The sequence below is a fragment of the Microcaecilia unicolor genome, chromosome 1, assembly GCF_901765095.1.
Source record: "Microcaecilia unicolor chromosome 1, aMicUni1.1, whole genome shotgun sequence".
Classification (NCBI taxonomy): domain Eukaryota; kingdom Metazoa; phylum Chordata; class Amphibia; order Gymnophiona; family Siphonopidae; genus Microcaecilia; species Microcaecilia unicolor.
In genome coordinates, this window is record NC_044031.1 from 444,049,269 (window position 1) to 444,067,173 (window position 17,905).

General features: G+C 44.7%; 1 protein-coding gene across 1 annotated transcript in view; it reads left to right on the forward strand.

Moving 5' to 3' along the window:
- Window positions 1-17,905, forward strand: part of DOK6 (docking protein 6) — a 521,378-nt gene that overhangs the window by 422,151 nt on the left and 81,322 nt on the right. Inside the window, exon 8 of the mRNA XM_030186837.1 lies at window positions 10,540-10,657. Within this exon, the coding sequence (XP_030042697.1) occupies window positions 10,540-10,657 (118 nt within the window). The remainder of the gene's footprint in view (window positions 1-10,539; window positions 10,658-17,905) is intronic.

The following is a 17,905-nucleotide window of genomic DNA, read 5'->3' on the forward strand; positions in this document are numbered from 1 at the left end:
CTATGCCCCTTACCTATCATCCTCATACACATTATGGGCCCTTTTACTAAGCTGTGTTAGACCCTCAGTAGCAACTAATGGATATTAAAACAACCAACATGGTAAAAATAAAAAAAAACTTCACTAGCTGCTTAATGAGGAAATGGGTGGTACATGGGCAAGATCAGGGCAGTGTGGAAAAGGGACCTGTTGTGACAGCTCGCACACAGGTCATTGTCACATGCTAGCTGTCATGATTGCTGATAACATGGCTGCACTTACTGCCACCTCAAAAGGAGGCTGTAGGCAGAATCTCGTAAGCTGGCTGCTTCAGCAATGTCAATGACACTGCTGCAATGGCTGATCCTCCCTTCCATTCACCCCTCCAATCTGATCCTGCCCTGATCTGATTCTTCTATAAGAGTCAATCCCCCTTCCCACAACTTCCCTCCAAAGATCAGCCCTAACATGACTGCCTCCCCACCATGATGCAGCATCCCTGATCCACCCCCCCATGCTTCCCCCTCTGAAGATCCCTACCACCTGATTTGATTCCCCCAAACCACATCCCATTTGAACTTGGTTTACATGTAGCCCAGTCCCATTTCCACCTTGACTGGCTCTAGCAGCAAAATGGCATCCACTGACCCCTCCTGGTAGTCTCACAATATTACTGCTAGTGGTCAGCCTTCCATAAAAGGTCATCTGCTAGATTCAGATGGAGCAGTAAGTGAGGGGGGATGGTTCTCATCCTGTCCCACTTGCTTACCAGGGTGGGCCCCCAGGTAGGTCCTGGGGATTCTCAGGAGGTCAAAGTGGGTGGGGAAGGGTCATGTTGATGTTAGGGAAGTGGCTTTCTGAAAGGGGTAGGGCTACATGCAAACAGAATTTGGGTAGGAGGGGCTTCAGGTGGATGGTTTGGGTGGGAGATGTCTTGTAAGGGGGATGAGATCTGGGGTGGTCCATCTTGGGGTATAAATCTTGGGGGGGGGTGATGTTAGGGGGGTTTTGGGAGGATCAGATCTTTTAGTGGGATCTGATTGAGGGGATAGGATCAGATCTTGTAGGGAGGGATCAAATTTGGGAAATCTACCACTGTGACTGTATTTTGGTGTATTTGTGGGAATAGCACCACGTTCCATCCAGTGGCAGATAGTATGGATGTGCCCACGCTATTTGCTACTGAATGTAACATGGTGCTTTTGTGCAATGTGCCACAAATGCAGGACAGATGCTGGGCAGGTCCCCTGCATTTACCAGACATTTATACTTACCATGCACTAGTTTGCAACTAACACACAGTAACACCTGGATTCTATAAATGCCACCCAAATTTGGACACCAACATTTCGGCACAGATCGAGGATGTACACGCAAATATCACAAGCCACTAACTAGCAATTAATTGATGGTAACAATCCATTTTTTGCAGTTAATTGGCAATAATCAGGATTTGGACTGCTTCTGTCTGTGCACTATTCTATAAGACTGGGCTCCTAAATCCTGTAGTGTGCAACTCAAAAGAGGGTAAGGCCGGTGGAGGAGCAGGGGTGTTCCTAAAAGTTGCACGTGATTTTATAGAATAAAGTCATTTCTGCACTAAAATGCTACAAGTTGGAAATCCGCATTTACAACAAGATTTCAGCTGGTGTAAATACCGGTGCCAAACTCTGGTTATGAGAATCAGCTCAAAGCACTATTCTATAAAGGATGGTCAACCTGGAGCTCTCTTACCGCATGACCATGTTTGTCTGGGGGGGGGGGGGGTTTACCTGCTGTGGTAAAAAGGACCCTGGTGCTCAGGAAAACAGCCCCTGCCGCTAGCACAGATCCCTTTTTCCAGCAGCTTGGTAAAAAGACCCCTGAGTGTTCAGAATGTCTCTGCCCTTTCACTCTTCAAATACAACTAAAAGCTTATCTTTTTCATTGTACTTTCAACTACATACATATAGTAACATAGTAGATGACGGCAGAAAAAGACCTGCACGGTCCATCCAGTCTGCCCAACAAGATAACTCATATTTGCTGCTTTTGTGTATACCCTACTTTGATTTGTACCTATGCTCTTCAGGGCACAGACCGTATAAGTCTGCCCCGCACTATCCCCGCCTCCCAACCACCAGCCCCACCTCCCAGCCACCGGCTCTGGCACAGGCACAGACCGTATAAGTCTGTCCAGCACTATCCTCACCTCCCCAGCCCTGCCTCCCAATCCCGGCTCTGGCACAGACTGTACAAGTCTGTCCAGCACTATCCCCGCCTCCCAACCACCAGTCCTGCTTCCCACCACTGGCTCTGGCACAGACCGTATAAGTCTGCCCAGCCCTATCCCCGCCTCCCAACCTCCAGCCCCGCCTCCCGATCTTGACTAAGCTCCTGAGGATCCATTCCTTCGGCACAGGATTCCTTTATGCTTATCCTAGACCACAATATTATCTATTATTTACTTTCTACCATCTTAATATGAATATTTTTTTGTTTTGTGATAAGGGCATCATATCGATCAATCAATCAATGTTTCCACAACAGTCTGCCTTATGAATATTACATTAAGTGGTTTATTTTTATTTTATTTTCCCTAGATCAAAGGAAACGTTTCCTTTGAAATGTTCTGTTTATTTAAAATCTCTTTCCAGGTTCGTCTCAGGATAGTATTGAGACCATTTCTAGCATGACTGAATCTTGTGGGATGTTGTGCTAGATTACTTCAAGGAGATGTGAATTTCTGTTTCGGTAGGTCTGTGTACATTCACGGTTCAATAGCTTGAGCACAGAGCCCGGATAACTTTTTCTTACATACTGTTGTTCTGTGTTGTTTCTTTGAATTTAAAGATTTTTGCACTAGTAAATATCTGATTTCTTAGACATTTACCAGTGCTGAAATTCTTATGCGACAGAAACCAGCCTACCTTAATCTTTGCTATATTCATGTTTCCCATTTAAGGGATCGAAACAGGGACAATGTAAAATAACTTCAGTGCCCATTATTTACTAATTTCATTTTTTGTCATTTTCTGTTACTTTTAAAAGAAAAAGTGTCCACTATTTAGGCTATTTCAAAAGGAAATGACACCCATAGTTACTCCATTAGTTAACCATGAGGGCATAGTTTTTATTACTGTTTGAAAACGTAAAAATATGCTGATGCTTTTCCAGCATGGGCTTCAGCAAAGTTTTCAAAAGTATTTCTGTTTTGAAAATTACCCCAAGGAATTTGTGCACTTACATTTACACTTGCATTGTGGGATGCACAAATTGTATGGATTAATTTATACACCTATATGTGTAGTTTCAAAATCTGCACATAAATGACAGCCTATCTCCAAGCCCCCCCCCCCCCCCCTCCAAAACATCCCTGCTCATTTTGGTTCAAGCATGTGTGTACCAGCTCTATGCCTGTAATTTTTAAGTGCATACCAGGCAATCAAATGTATAAATGCTTGTTTCTGCAAGTAAAGTTCTGCTTCATCTGCAGAAATGCTTTTCAAAATTACCCTCTTCGCAGCTAGCTAGTGTTTTTTTTCTGTCCTTTAAGATGCTTACCTACAATTTTTCTACATTCATGGCAGTAACATTGTTAATATAAGAATCAGAAACGTAGGCACTGGAATGGGGAGAGCCACTGGGGACTGGCCCAGCCAACGTTTTTGCTTCACATGACATCAGCTACAAGAGAGCTTGGGTGGCAGAGGAAAGTGAACTTACATCAGGTTCAAATGTAAAATGTTTGAATACCCCCAGAGAATGAGTCTGATTATCTTGAGGCTAGAATAGCAGACTTGGAGGAGCTGAGGCAGACAGAGAAGTTCATAGAGGAAACCTACAGGCAGTGGCGTAGCAAGGAGGGCTGCCACCCAGGGCGGTTCACCGTTGCCCCCCCCCCCGGGTGCAGCATCATGACACCCCCCCTCGGCGCATCAACCCCCCCCCCCCCCCCGACCCAGTGCCTACCCTCCTCAGCTCCCTCCAACCAGCTCCCGCACCCTACATTTAAAGAAATTTCGGAAGCCGTGGAGAGGCGAGGCGCAGCGCCTCGCGCCTGCATGTAAAAATAGCGTGGATCGTCATCGGGCCTTCCCTCACACTGTCTGTCCCGCCCTTATGGAAATAGGAAGTTGCGTCAGCAGAGGGCGGGACAGGCAGCGTGAGGGAAGGCCTGATGACGATCCACGCTTTTTTTACATGCAGGCGCAAGGCGCTGCGCCTCGCCTCTCCACAGCTTCCGAAATTTCTTTAAAGGTAGGGTGCGGGAGCTGGTTGGAGGGAGCTGAGGAGGGTAGGCACTGGGTCGGGGGGGGGGTGTCATCGTGCTGCACCCGGGGGAGGGAGCTGGCAAGGAGCACCCCCCACCCTGAGCTGACACCCGGGGAGGACCGCCCTTCCCGCCCCCCCTTGCTACGCCACTGCCTACAGGGACATAGTACAGAAGTCCTACCTCCAGTCTGGCAGCTTCTGTTCTGCCTCTTGATATTCAGTCCGCAAGAGTCAGATACAAGCATTGAATATCCAGATATAAAGGGTCAGATTCTATATATGATGCCTGAAAACGCCACATGGAATAAATTTCCACCTAAACGTATTCTGTAAGTGGCACCTATATTTAGGCACAGTATATAGAATATGCTTAGTTGATTTCACAGCACTTAGAAATACGCGTCCATTTATACCAAGGGAAATTTGGCATAAATGCCATCACATACATTTAGGCGCAAAGGGCATATTCTATAACAGTATGTGTAAATTTTGGAACACCCACCAAACACCCGTTTACCTTCCCAAAACCACACCCTTTTGTGGCTGCATGCATTAAAATTTAGGCGCAGTACATTACAAAATACGCTGAGCAAATTATTGGGCTCATTTTCGAAAGAGAAGGACGCCCATCTTTCGACATAAATCGGAAGATGGGCATCCTTCTCATAGGGTCATCCAAATCGGTATAATTGAAAACAGATTTTGGACGTCCCCAACTGCTTTCCATCGCAGGGATGGCCAAAGTTCAAGGGGGCATGTCGGAGGTGTAGCGAAGGCGGGACTTAGGCATGCCTAACACTAGGATGTCCTCGACCCATAATCGAAAGAAACAAGGACGTCCATGATGAACACTTGGACAACTTTACCTGGTCGTATTTTTCTTATAACCAAGGCACAAAAAGATGACCAAAATGACCAGATGACCACTGGAGAGAATCAGGGATGACCGCCCCTTACTCCCCCAGTGGTCACTAACCCCCTCCCACTCTCAAAAAAACATTATTAAAAATATTGATTACCAGCCTCAGATGTCATACTCAGGTCCATCACAGCAGTATGCAGGTCCCTGGAGCAGTTTTAATGGGTGCAGTGCACTTCAGGCAGGCAGACCCAGGCCCATCCCCCCACCTGTTACGTTTGTGGAGGAAACAGTGAGCCCTCCAAAATCCACCACAAACCCACTGGTGCCCCCCTTCACCCGTAAGGGTTATTGTAGTGGTGTACAGTTGTGGGTAGTGGGTTTTTTGGGGGGGATGGGGATTGGGAGGCTCAGCACACAAGGTAAGGGAGCTATGCACCTGGGAGCAATTTGTGATGTCCACTGCAGTGCCCCCTAGGGTGCCCAGTTGGTGTCCTGGCATGTCAGGGGGACCAGTGCACTAGAAATGCAGACTCCTCCCATGACCAAATGGCTTACATTTGGTCGTTTCTGAGATAGATGTCCTTGGTTTCAATTATCGCCGAAAATCAGAAACGACCAAGTCTAGGGACTACCAAATTTCAGGATTTGGGCGTCCCTGACTGTATTATCGAAACAAAGGATGGACGTCCATCTTGTTTCGAAAACACGAGTTTCCCCGCCCCTGGATGGGGACGTTTTGCGAGGACGTCCATATCCAAACATGGACGTCCCTTTCAATTATGTCCCTCAAAGTATCTAAATTCTAATTATTGCCAATTAGTGTTCTATATTGCTCATTAAAACCATCCTGGTTATGGTGGAGCTCATGTTTTTGGAATAGGCTCTCCTTTCTGTAACTGACTGGGCCCAAAAAAACCAGCATAAGTCCATTTTTCCCAAGTTCCCAATTTGGAGATGGTTATGAAATGAGCCCACAGCACACAGTGATATATAACTGAAATCCAAGCTTTACTGTAACTTCAGGGCCATTAACTTGATACAGGGTTAGAAAAAAACCCTCAAAAAATATTTATAGTTCCTTCAAATGGGAATTTTTCAATCACAGTTCCTTTACAGGTTTCATTTACATCATCACACACCATCACTCTTTCTCCCACTCTGGGTACTTCCCCGTAGTTTAGGTGGAAGTAACTTCATAAGAGTTCTGACTTCAATCCTCTCCATTCTATCTCCTAACCGTGAATTCTCCTCCACCTGAGAGTTTTCCTTCTTTCTGGCCACAGAATCTGGGTTGCTTCTGGATATCCTTCACTCATTACCTCTGCGATACTATGAGGTACCACACTCACAGGATCTACAATGCTATTCCCGATCAGATCTCAGTTTGCTTCTTGGAAGGTAGAATTCAGGGCACATACAATGAGGGACATTTCGAAAGGAACGTCTAAGTTGGGATTTGGACGTCTTTGTAAAACGTCCAAATCCGGAGTTGGAGAAAAGCTCATTTTCAAAAAATGATGGATGTCCATCTTTCATTTCAAAAATACCAAGGACATCCTTAGATTTGGAGGTCTTTGACTTTCAGCGATTTTCGAAACCAAAGACATCCGAGTCAAAAACGTCCAAATGCAAGCCATTTGGATGTGGGAGGAGCCAGCATTTGTAGTGCACTGGTCCCCCTGACATATCAGGACAGCAATTGTGCACTCTAGGGGGCACTGTAGTGGACATCATAAAATGTTCCAAGGTACGTAGCTCCCTTACCTTGTGTGCTGAGTCCCCCATCTCCCCCCCCCCTAAAACCCACTGCCACCAATTGTACACCACTACCATTTTACGGGTAAAGGTGGGCACCTAGATGTGGGTACAGAGGGTTTCTGGTGGGTTTTGGAGGGCTCTCTGTTTCTTCCACAAATGTAACAGGTAGGGGGGGTATGGGCCTGGGTCCACCTGTCTGAAGTTTAGTGCACCCACTAAAACTACTCCAGGGACCTACATGCGCTGTCATAGACCTGAGTATGACATCTAAGGCTGGCATAGAGGCTGGCAAGTAATATTTTTACGTTTTTTGAGGGTGGGAGGGGGTTATTGACCACTGGGGTAGTAAGGGGAGGTCATCCCCAATTCCCTCCAGTGGTCATCTGGTCATTCCAGGCACAATTGGGTGCCTTATTCATAATAAAAACAGGTCCGGGTGAAAACGTCCAAGTTTTACTCATGGACGTCTCTGCTTTTTTCCATTATGGGTTAAAGACGTCCACGTCTTAGGAACGCCCAAGTCCCGCCTTCATCACGCCTCCGATACGCCCCCTTGAAATTTGGATGTCTTTGTAACGGACTTCAGTTAGAGACGTCCAAAATCGGGTTTCGATTATACCGATTTGGACGTCTCTGAGAGAGATGGACGTCCAAGTGCCAATTTATGTCAAAAGATGGACGTCCATCTCTTTTGAAAAATGAGCCTGCTTATAATCGAAAGAGAAAAACGCCTATATTGCGACCCAAATTGGGAGATGGACGTCTTTCTCCCGTGGGGGCCCAAATCGGTATAATCGAAAGCCGATTTTGGGCGTTTCCAACTGCAATCCGTTGCGGAAACGGGTAAAGTTGATGGGGTGTGTTGGAGGCGTGGTGAAGGCGGAACTAGGGCTTGGTTATCAGCCGAGGAGAGATGGGCATCTTTAGCTGATAATCGAAAATTAAAAGGCATTTTTACCGCGATTTTGGGTCACTTTTTTGGACCCTTTTTTTTCATGAACAGGTCCCAAAAAAGTGCCCCAACTGACCAGATGACCACTGGAGGGAATCGGGGATGACCTCCCCGGACTCCCCCAGTGGTCACTAACCCCCTCCCACCAAAAAGACCCCACTTTAAAAACTTTTTTTCCAGCCTGTATGCTAGCCTCAAATGCCATACCCACCTCCATGACAGCAGAATGTGTTCTATCCTCTGACAGCCTTTCCCTGGTTCTGATGTGGCTCTCGGGTGAGTGTGACACCTTTTCTGTTATGCGCACTGCAGAGTCACATCAGCAATGCATTGTGGTGGGTGTAGGGTATTGGGCTCCGTGATTCCACTAGCTTGTGGCAAATGCTCACGATGTTGGTAGTTGGTAGGCTTACTGCTTACTGGGTCAGAGTGTGCCCTGTTTTGTTTCTGGTAGTCCATGAGGTAGTGGCCATTTTTGTAAGCCAGTTTTAGATCCCTTTCATGTGTTAGCCACGTTACAGAACTTAGTTCTTACCTTGAATGTGGCTGAAAGAGGGCATTGTACAGCATTCTGCCAGCTCTGATGTACTGCTAATCTCAGTACCAGGGAGACTCGTTGCCAGTGGGGCACAACCTCTGATCTGCAGTTAACTGTAAGTAAGCGTGCTTATTCCAATAAAGGACGTTTTCGGAGACATTAGTCTTCAGGTGTCAACTGGTGTGCCAAGGTTATTCAGCAGCAACCAGTCTTAGAGGCCTGCGTGTATGCAGGTCCCTGGAGCACTTTTAGTGGGTACCGCAGTGCACTTCAGCCAGGTGGACCCAGGCCCATCCCCCCTACCTGTAACACTTGTGCTGGTAAATGGGAGGCCTCCAAAACCCACTGTACCCACATGTAGGTGCCCCCTTCACCCCTAAGAGCTATGGTAGTGTTGTACATTTGTGGGTAGTGGGTTTTGGGGGAGGGGGTTGGGTGCTCAGCACCCGTGGTAAGGGAGTTATGCATGTGGGAGCATTGTCTGAAGTCCACCGCACTGATCTCTAGGGTGCCCAGTTGGTGTCCTGGCATGTCAGGGGGGCGAGTGTACTACGAATCATGGCCCCTCCCACGACCAAATGGCTTGGATTAGGACATTTTTGAGCTGGGCGTTTTTAGTTTCCATTATCGCTAAAAAAAACAAACGCCCAGCTTAAAACGTCCATTTTTTTTTTCGAGAATACGGTCTGTCCTGCCTCTTCACGTACCCGTTTTCGGACATAGACGCCCATGGAGATAGGTGTTCGCGTTCGATTATGCCCCTCCACACCAACTTTCTGAGGGTGGCAAAAGGACAGCAACAGTGAGCAAAAATGATCCCAGCTACTCACGCTCATCCTGTGGCTGGCATGAAGAAGGACACTTAAGAGCACATCAGTGACGTCTGTAGCAAGAAGTCAGTCTTACGGAATGATCAGCTAGATCTACAGATTGAAAGTCACCTGTAAATCTGTAATTGTTTGTTTGTGCCAGAGATGCCACCAGTAGGTAGGTAGGTAGGTTATAATGGGGGGTGGGGGGGGGGTGCCTTTTGTATAGCAGCTTGACCTTAGCAAGAATACCATGAGACTACTGCTAGGAGTCTCCCTCACAATTTAGAACCTAGCACCAGCAGGGGCAGAAATGACTGAAGATCATTCCTGCCTCAACCCCACTAGACCCACAGTAATTTGACAGGCTAGGCCTGGGGGAAGAGGCTTTTGGCCCCCGGGGGGAGATTGGGAGAAGGATGTGTGCTGGAAAGCACCAGGAAGGAGATATATGCAGGCAGGGGCTTTGGAAGGGAGTGATGTGATATTTGGGGGTCATCAGAGGTACAGGGCAAATTAATGCCCAGCCCCTTTAAGATGCAGCCTGGGAGTTTCAGGCCACGGCTCATTGCCTAATGCTCCCAGGCACTATGAATAGTGCAGCTTGTGAGGTTCATCACAAGCTGTGTATACTGTGGTAGTAACTAACCTGGGGTACTGATATACAGCAAATTTGTCACTCCCATGGGATATTAAGGTGCAGTAAAAGCCCAATTTTTACTGCTCTTTAATAACTATCCCCTTACTGTAAAAATGACTTTTATTTTAAAAAAAAGTTACTTTAAAAACACTTCTGAAATCTCAGTATTATTTGCATGATACATGCTGAAATACTCTTAGCTCGCAGTGTACAAACTTGAACTCCACTTACAAAAAGTTGCACACAAATATTGTTGCACACACAGCCCATCAAAAATTAGAGGGAACCTTGTTTCCCTCCAAAACTGGGGCATATCCGAATTATGTACCCAACTAAAATAATCTCTGGTGTTTCTCCCCTTATGCTACTTTCAGGGCAGTTCCACCGCTGTGATGGCATTACAGAGAATCTTCACCATTACTACAGGGGATTTAGTGGCCCCTGGCTGGGTCACATATAGAAAAAGCTGAAAGTGTTTAAATAAATGTGTAATATATTCAGATCTGATGACTGCTTCTATGTTTGATTATATTTATTTATTATTATTTATTGCATTTGTATCCCACATTTTCCCACCTATTTGCAGGCTCAATGTGGCTTACAATATTCTGCCCTGGCTATTGCCATGGCTGAATAGAAATACAATTAGTAATAACACAAGAATAAGAATATTTATGTGTATTTCTTTTTAGCTGGTGAGATGGTATGGCAAGTAACTAGTACCTCTGTGCTTTTTTTTCTTTTCAGCTCCAGTCCAGTTTGACGGAGCCAATGACGTTATCCAAGTCAATATCTCTTCCTCGTAGTGCATATTGGCATCATATTACCCGGCAGAACAGTGTTGGTGAAATTTATAGTTTACAAGGCAAGTGGCTTAAAATTAAAATAATATTTCTATTAGCTTTTTTCATGCTGAGCAGACTTTGGACGAACCGCGTTTCATTTACATTAGTTCTTTTCCAATCAGTTATCAGCTGTCATCAAGATCACTGGGATACCAGGGGTTTACAATGAAACTTGAAATCAGTATTTCATAAACAGATGGAAAATACTATGGAGCCAATATTTAAAGGGAGGTAACAGGCTAGGAGAGGATTCTGCCTGGTTTTCTCTTGCTGACTGGACTGTACATGGATCTTCAGTGGCACATGACCGGATAGTGTTGCAGAAAATGCAGGCAGACTACCACAGTTAGTCTGGTCCAGGGGCGGAGTCAAGGACTAGCAGGTTTTCAGTCTGCTAGTCATGTATGTCCCCAGATCGAGTTAGGACAGCAAAAAAGCTATCCTAATTGTATCTAGGAACTGGTCTGAATATCAGCTGACACCCGAATAACTTCAGGAGGCTGCCGAAGATCCAGATATTCAGGGCTGGATTAGGATCAGTATTGAATATCTGGATCTTTTTCTGTCCGCATTGCTTTGTTGATGGAATTTTCAGTTTGTTTGATGACATTATGAGTAAAAATAATGCAGTATGCCAACTGTTTGGAAGAATAAGTTTCAAAGGGATTTAACTTTCAAAGAATGGAAAAAGGATCTGATGAACAAAATCATAAGCAACATAAGCACTGGCAAGTTTGGTGCAAAACATTAATAATGAAGGCTAAAAGAGAATACGAAGAGAAACTTGCCACAGAGGCAAAAACTCACAGTAACAAATTTTTCAAGTACATTAGAAGTAGAAAGCCTTTGAAGGAATCCGTGGGACCATTAGATCATGAAGGAGCAAAAGGGGCACTCAGGGAGGACAAGGCCATAGCTGAGAGATTGAATGAATTCTTTGTTTTGGTCTTTACGGAAGAAGATGTAAGAGATTTACCTGTACCAGTAATGGTTTGCAAGCATGACAATGTGTAGGAACTGAAAGAAATCTCAGTGAACCTGGAAGATATACTGAGCCAAATTGACAAATTAAAAAGTAGTAAATCACCTAGACCAGATGGCATGCATCCTAGGGCTGAAGAACTCAAACATGAAATTGCAGATCTGCTGTTAATGATCTGTAACCTGCAAGTAGGATACTGGACTAGATGGACCACTGGTCTGACCCTGTATGGTTGTTCTTATGTTCTTAATTTGAAATGTGAGGACAGTGCTGGGTAGATTTTTATGATCTATGTCCCGTAAATGACAAGACTGATTTGGATAGGCTGGAATGGGCTTCAATGGCAACTTCAGTAGTTGGAACCTAAGGAAAAGGTGGGCAGACTTTTACAGTTTATGTCCCAGAAATGTCAAAGAGACAATGATCAAGTATATCACATTCATCATGTCATCTATACTTGTCTTTTATGGTCACCGCCCCCTCTCCAATTGTCCTCCCCTTGTTAGGCCAAGAATCCATCTTCTGTGTGCATCTTGCTCCATCTTTCCTGCTTCTGTTACTAATTCCATCCCTCCTCCGACACAGGTGGCATTTCTTTCATTATCTCTGCTGCTACTAAACTAAGTTTTTCCACTCCAAAACTTCCAGCATTCACAACATTCTCTCCTCCAGGTCCCATACTGTTCTTTTCCCGACTTAGATCTGGCTTCGGTCAGGAAAGGATGCTCTTTTGACTCAATGCCTTCTCTCAAATTATACCGCTTTCTCCTCCCAAGATCTACTAACAAGTGAGGGGGAGGGGTTGCCTGTTTAGCCCCTCCCTTTTACTGATATCTCTTCTAGCTTAGTCCCTTTGCCTTTTCTTTTGCATCTGAATTCCATCCCCTCAATGCACATTCTCTTCTTATATGTTTCTCCTCTTCTCGATTCTATCACAACATCCATACACACTGAGGGGCATAATCGAACGGGGACGACCATGGGCGCCCATCTCTAAGGACGTCCTAGCGAAGGGGCGGGGAAACCCGTATTATCGAAACAAGATGGGCGTCCATCTTTCGTTTCGATAATACGGTCGGGGACGCCCAAATCGTGAAATTTAGGTCGACCTTAGAGATGGTCGTCCTTAGAGATGGTCGTCCCCGATTTTCGGAGATAATGGAAACCGAGGACGCCCATCTCAGAAATGACCAAATCCAAGCCCTTTGGTCGTGGGAGGAGCCAGTATTCATAGTGCACTGGTCCCCCTGACATGCCAAGACACCAACCTGGCACCCTAGGAGGCACTGCACTGGGCTTCATAAATTGCTCCCAGGTGCATAGCTCCCTAACCTTCGATGCTGAGCCCCCCCAAAACCCACTCCCCACAACTGTGCACCAGTACCATAGCTCTTATGGGTGAATGGGGGCACCTACATGTGGGTACAGTGGGTTTGTGGTGGGTTTTGAAGGGCTCACATTTACCAGCACAAGTCTAACAGGTAGGGGGGGATGGGCCTGGGTCCGCCTGCCTGAAGTGCACTGCACCCACTCAAACTGCTCCAGGGACCTGCATACTGCTGTCATGGAGCTGGGTATGACATTTGAGGCTAGCATAGAGGCTGGCAAAAAAAAATTTAATTTTTCTTTTGAGGGTGGGAGGGGGTTGGTGACCACTGGGGGAGTAAGGGGAGGTCATCCCCGATTTCCTCCGGTGGTCATCTGGTCAGTTTGGGCACCTTTTTGAGGCTTGGTTGTGAAAAACAAATGGGCCAAGTCGACCAAATGTTCATCAGGGACACCCTTTTTTTTCCATTATCGGCCAAGGACGCCCATCTCTTAATCAAGCCCCAGTCCCGCCTTCACTACGGTGCCGACACAACCCCATGAACTTTGGTCGTCCCCGGGACAGGAAGCAGTTGAGGTTGCCCAAAATCAGCTTTCGATTATGCCGATTTGGGCGGCCCTGAGAGAAGGACGCCCATCTTCCGATTTGTGTCGGAAGATGGGCGCCCTTCTCTTTCGAAAATGCCCTTGACTGTCTCTCAGATGCTGTGGTCCATTTCTCCAAGCTCCTAGTCGGTCTTAGGAGACTAATTTTCATTTGGACTCCTGTTCTTATGCTTCTGACAGGTCTTTTGGCTCCTTTCTTGCAGAATTGAATCTTATTCAACATGTCCCTTTTTCTACTCATACAGCTGGCCACATTCTGGACTTAGTTTGCTCAAGATCTTCAGACAATGTAACTTTTTCTTCATTTTCCTTTCTCACTTTTTCCTGAACAGATCACTATTTGATTTCATTCTCCCTGATGCTCCCACAATCTAGTCCCCTCCCCCCTCCCCCCTTTTCTTCAGCATGTACCTTTTTGAGAGTGGACTCTACCTTAGTTCCTCCGTTGTTTAATTCCCCTCCAGGTGATTTCCTTTCGCTCTCTGTATCTGATCAGGCCTCGGCATGCGACCTTCCCCTCCATACTGCACTTTCCTCAACCACCCCTTTCCCTACCTTTCCTGCAAAATCTGGTCACAAACCCTGGTACCATCCACGGCTTCATTTACTGAAGCAACAACTCTGCTATGCAGAATGTAGATGGTAAAGAACCCCTTCTCCTGATTCTTTTACTTTGTACATTAGTTTCTCAAACCAATGTTGTTCTCAATTGAAATCTCTTTACTGTATTTACTACATGAACCTAGTGAATAATTCTTCCAATTGAACTAAGAAACTCTTTGCTTTGGTTAATCAACTGTCCTCTCTTACCTCATCTGTTAACTACCCATATAATCTTTCAACTTCTAACTTTGCTATTCATTTCTCCTCAAAAATTGCGACCTTCCACTCTTCCCTCCCACAGCAGTCCCATTTGGACCCATTCTTCCCTCCCTTCTCCACTCCCCCCCCCCCCCCCGCAGTCTCTATATATAGCTCCTTCTTCTGCACTAATTCAGCCCCATTCCTCTGCCTGTTTTTTTTCAATTTTCTCCTCCTGGTCTACATTTAACCTACCCTCCCTGATCCAACTGTCTAAGCTTTTCACCTCCATGTGAAAAAGTACCTGTATCTTTGACCCTATTCCCTCATCTTGGCTCTCTGATTCCTGCCATGCACACCTTCCTTTTGCTCTGGCAATGATTAATAATAGCCTTTCTACCGGCGTTGCACCACTTGCACAGAACACTTTCGTGAAACCTCTATTGAAAAAGCCCTTTCTTGATCCTCTCACTATAACTAATTATAGGCCAATCTCCAATCTCCCATTCATCGCTAAACTTACAGAGAAGGCGGTCTTTACTCAATTATCTAATCATGCTGACTCTTCACCCATACCGATCAGGTTTTCATTCTAGCCATTCAACAAAACCATATTAGCATCTCTTATGAACTTTCTTCCATCTACGAACATGGCTGTACTATTCTCATTTCTCTTGACCTCTTTTTCAATCATTCTCAATTAAATTCTACTTATAGGCAGAAGATATAGATCCCATTGCTCCAGATTTAACAGCTCTCCCGAATTGCCTAGATGCAATAGACGATTGGCTCTCCACTAACAGGCTTATTCTTAATCCATCAAAGACTGTTGACCTATGGGTCACCAGTCAAAGGTCACATCCCAAAATTTTTCACACTCTAAGGAACTCCCCAATTCCTCTGGTTGATTCTATGTGTTACCTTGGGGGTCATCCTTGACTCTCAACTAACCTTCAACTCTTATATTTCCTTAGTGGTTCGTTCCTGCTTTTTCTCACTGTGCCTCATACAATCCCTTCGTAGCTATCTCAACAACTCAGTCTGTGCTTCTCTACTCTCTGGTTGCAATCTGCATCGATTACAGTAACGTTATTTATTCTGGTATTTCAGCTACCTCTCTGAAATGTCTTAAAACTGAACAAAACGTGGCTTTCAGACTTCTCATCCATTCACACCACCAGGATCATGTCACCCCTTCTTCTTATGCAGCACCGTTGGCTACCAGGTTTTTTTTTCACATCTAACACAAACTTCTTATACTGACACATAACATTTTGCATCCAGGGATCCCCTCATATCTTTCTTCTCTGATTGTCCTCACTGTCCCCTCTCATGGACTTCGGTCCACCAATGCTCACCGTCTATCTCTTCTGCCAGTAGATTGCTCCCATTTGGAACACCCGCGTCACTCTGCTTTCTTTTTCATGCCCCCATATCATGGAATTCCCTCCCATCTGACTTTTGATCAGAGCAGTCTTACACCAAATTTCAAGCAATACTAAAACTCATCTTTTCTCTCTAGCTTTCTATTCTAGTTCTCTTAGGTAGTGGTGATTATCCTCTGTACAGCAAGGATCTTTCCTCTTTTCTTCTCTCTCTCCTTCTCCTCTTTCTTTATTGTCCTATATGACCAATGGAGTTCCTTTCCATTTTATGTTTAGGAAACCATTCTGGTTTCAGTTTTATATAAGAACATAAGTATAGCCATACTAGGTCAGACCAATTGTCCATATAGCCCAGTGTCCTGCGTCCAACAGTGGCCAATCCACTGTTGGAAGCAGGACACTGGGCTAGATGGACAATTGGCGGTATATCAAGCATTAATAAATGGTAAGATAATTATATCTAGAACCATTTTTTATCCATGGTAAGGGAGGTTTTCCTGGGAGTGGTGCTGGAGCAGGGTTTGAAACTATGAGGGCAATTCTATAAGTCAGTGCCTCCATTTTTGAGCCCTGAAGTCTCATGGTAGGAGCCTATTCTTTCTGAACTTTCCATTACAGAATACCAGCATAAAGTGGTATCGACTTCCTTAACATTTAGGCAACCGCAATTACAATACTCTCAAAACTGGCATAAATAAAGAAGCCTAAATGTAGCAGGGATGCAAGTAACTTGCAGTATTCTGTAATTTACCCATGCAAAAGAGAGCCCTGCCCTTGCTCCACCCCTGAGTATGCCCCATCTTGCAAATACACACTGGACTAGATTCAGTAAATGGTGCCCAAATTTGTGCACCAAAAAATTGCACGTTAAGTTGATGTTTATAGAATAGGGATCCAACCCAATTTTAGGACACAAGTATTTATACCAACTGAAACCTGGTGTAAATTCTCTCACATAAATTAGGTGCAGATCCACCAAATGCTATAATACCATGCATATCTTTAGTGAACACCCCTGACCCACCCATGCCTCTCCCATGGCCACACCCCTTTTCAGTTGCACGCTAAAAAAAATTATACTTGCCTCTTTATAGAATCCAAATTGTTGCCAATTAATGCCAAAAATTGATTGATTGTGCCCAATTATTGGTGCTAATAGGCTCGTTACTCAGTTAAATTCAACGCACAATTTTGAGTGCCATTTATAGAATATGTGGAACTATGTAAACAGGAATTTGCAGAACAACGCCCTAGGCATTCTGCTGGCAGTTATGCATCTATGTGCATACACACAGGCGTAAGTTCTAGTATTCTAAATATTTACACACATAACATAGATGTAAATATGAAAATCTAGATACAGAATTGCCCTATGTGAGCATACTTTTGAATTTTCAAGAGTAAGTGCATATTTTCACGCCAAGAACAGTATCTCCACATATTAGAATCTATAAATGCTTTTTATGGGATAATTTTCAAGGTGAAAGTAAATGCATGCTTTCTATTTGAAAATTTTGCAAGCTGGGTAGAATTAAAAGTATGTGCATGCTTTTCATTAGTGTGAGCAGTTGTAAAATTGCTCCCTCAAGGCCTAGGCCTTCTAGGTCACATAGGTCATATCTTGTTTCAAAAGGTCATATATGGCAACTTCTTTAGGCTAATATAAAAGATCACAAGCTAAAAATAATTCTGTTTTCTCAAGGACTAATATTGCTATTAAGATTCTGTGCACAATAAAGGCTCTTTTGAAAACTGATACCTCAGGTCTGTTGGTATTGTTAAAAATTGCTTTGTTTTAAAATGTCAGGTTAAAGTAAAGTCACCAGCAGAGGAGAATGTATTTCTCTAATTTCTGTCAACAAGAAATACAAAGAACTGCAGGTAATATTATACACATTATCAGATAAAAAACATAGGGTGTGCAGCCCCATATAACATATGTGTGATGACAAGTACATCCATGTATGCAAGTGGAGTTTGGAGGCATCATTTTACAAAAGAAGTGGTGAATGTGGAGGGCATTTCTAAATATACATAGTTTTACCCCTCACAACAACATTACTAATCATTTCTATAGTGCTAGTAGATGAATGCAGTGCTGTACACATTATAAGCAGGTGCTTTCTCTGTCCCTAGAGGGCTCACAATTTAAGTTTTGGTAACTGGGG